This window comes from Trachymyrmex cornetzi, unplaced genomic scaffold (genome assembly GCF_001594075.2).
Source record: "Trachymyrmex cornetzi isolate Tcor2-1 unplaced genomic scaffold, Tcor1.1 scaffold772, whole genome shotgun sequence".
Classification (NCBI taxonomy): Eukaryota; Metazoa; Arthropoda; class Insecta; order Hymenoptera; family Formicidae; genus Trachymyrmex; species Trachymyrmex cornetzi.
The window spans coordinates 100,941-102,205 of record NW_017300105.1 but is presented as its reverse complement, the minus strand read 5'-3'; the positions used below and the strand labels follow the sequence as shown (position 1 = coordinate 102,205).

At 41.1% G+C, this 1,265-nt stretch overlaps 1 protein-coding gene across 1 annotated transcript in view; it reads right to left on the bottom strand.

Annotated features, from left to right (window-relative positions):
- LOC108768264 (ATP-dependent DNA helicase PIF6-like) overlaps positions 1-968 on the bottom strand; it is a 2,108-nt gene extending 1,140 nt beyond the window's left edge. Inside the window, exon 1 of the mRNA XM_018518639.1 lies at positions 279-968. Coding sequence (XP_018374141.1) covers positions 279-968 — 690 coding nt within the window. The remainder of the gene's footprint in view (positions 1-278) is intronic.
- Between the last annotated feature and the right edge of the window lie 297 nt (positions 969-1,265).

The window sequence follows — 1,265 nt, the reverse complement described above, 5'->3', positions numbered from 1 at the left end:
AATTGTTGCTCCCGCTCGTATTGTTCCGGAATCATTCGGTGACTCTCGGCGTGGAACAATACGAGCGAGAGATGCGGCGCTCGGCGTCGTTCGGCGACGCTCGGGTTTCGCGGACTTGCGAGTTCACGCGGCCTACAATTATGTTTGTCTTATAAAATGTCGAGCGCACCGCGCTCTCATCGCGTACGGTGACCGAGGGTCACCGTAGCGGCATCCGGCGAGTTGGCATTGCCGGGAACGATGCATTTATGGGGGTGCATCGTTACAATCTTTTTCACCGAGAGTCTTGTACCATTGCAAAGTCGTGGTGGATTGATGTTTCGGAGTAGAATGACAGGCACGCCAATTTTCAATATTAAAAGGTGCGGTGGCATACCCGGTAAATCGAGTGAATTCAAAAATTCCGTTGGATAATTGACAACTTCGTCTTGATTCATCACACTATCGATGGACTTATACGTTGTCGCTTCGCCTGGTATTCCGTTTTGAATACTGAAATTGATGGCATTGACATCGTTGTTCGTAGCTGTTAATATAGCACGTTCACTGAGCCACTGATGATTTTTGTAATTCTGCGCGATGTTTGGGAAAACCTTTTGAATCAATTCGTCTTTGGTTGATGTCATTTTACAAAAGTTTGTTGGCAATGTGATACATTGTGTATATCTGTCGATTACCATTTTCCCATTCCCAATATCCAGCAATTGTTTTGCAAAAAATTCGGCGGATGCATCATTTTGTAGTTGAACACGCATATTGGTTTCCAGAGTCAATTTATTTACATGTCGCCATAAAATTAATGATTTGAGACATGCATTAAGTTCATCAGCGGTTGATCGTGGTATAACTGGCAAAGTTTGTCGAAAATCACCAGACAATAAAATGAGTGCTCCACCAAAGGGCTGTCCATTTCCCTTCAAATCTTTCAGTGTACGATCAAGTGTTTCAAATGCTTTTTTATGGGCCATTGTGCATTCATCCCATATAATAAGTTCACTGCGCCGTCAATCTATAGCAATCTATAAAAATCTGGCCCGGCACCGGCTTACAACGAACAACTTCCCAAAGCTTCATGGCGATTGAATAAATGGTGTAGTAATGCATAAAAAACAAACACATACACAGACATAAAAAATACATGCATTTTTATATATATAGATTAAATTTCAACTCACGATAAAATACACATAAACGTACGGAAAATTCTCTTAATTTCGATGTCGAATGATTTTTGTAAAAATGTTTTAATAACCACAATTAGCTTC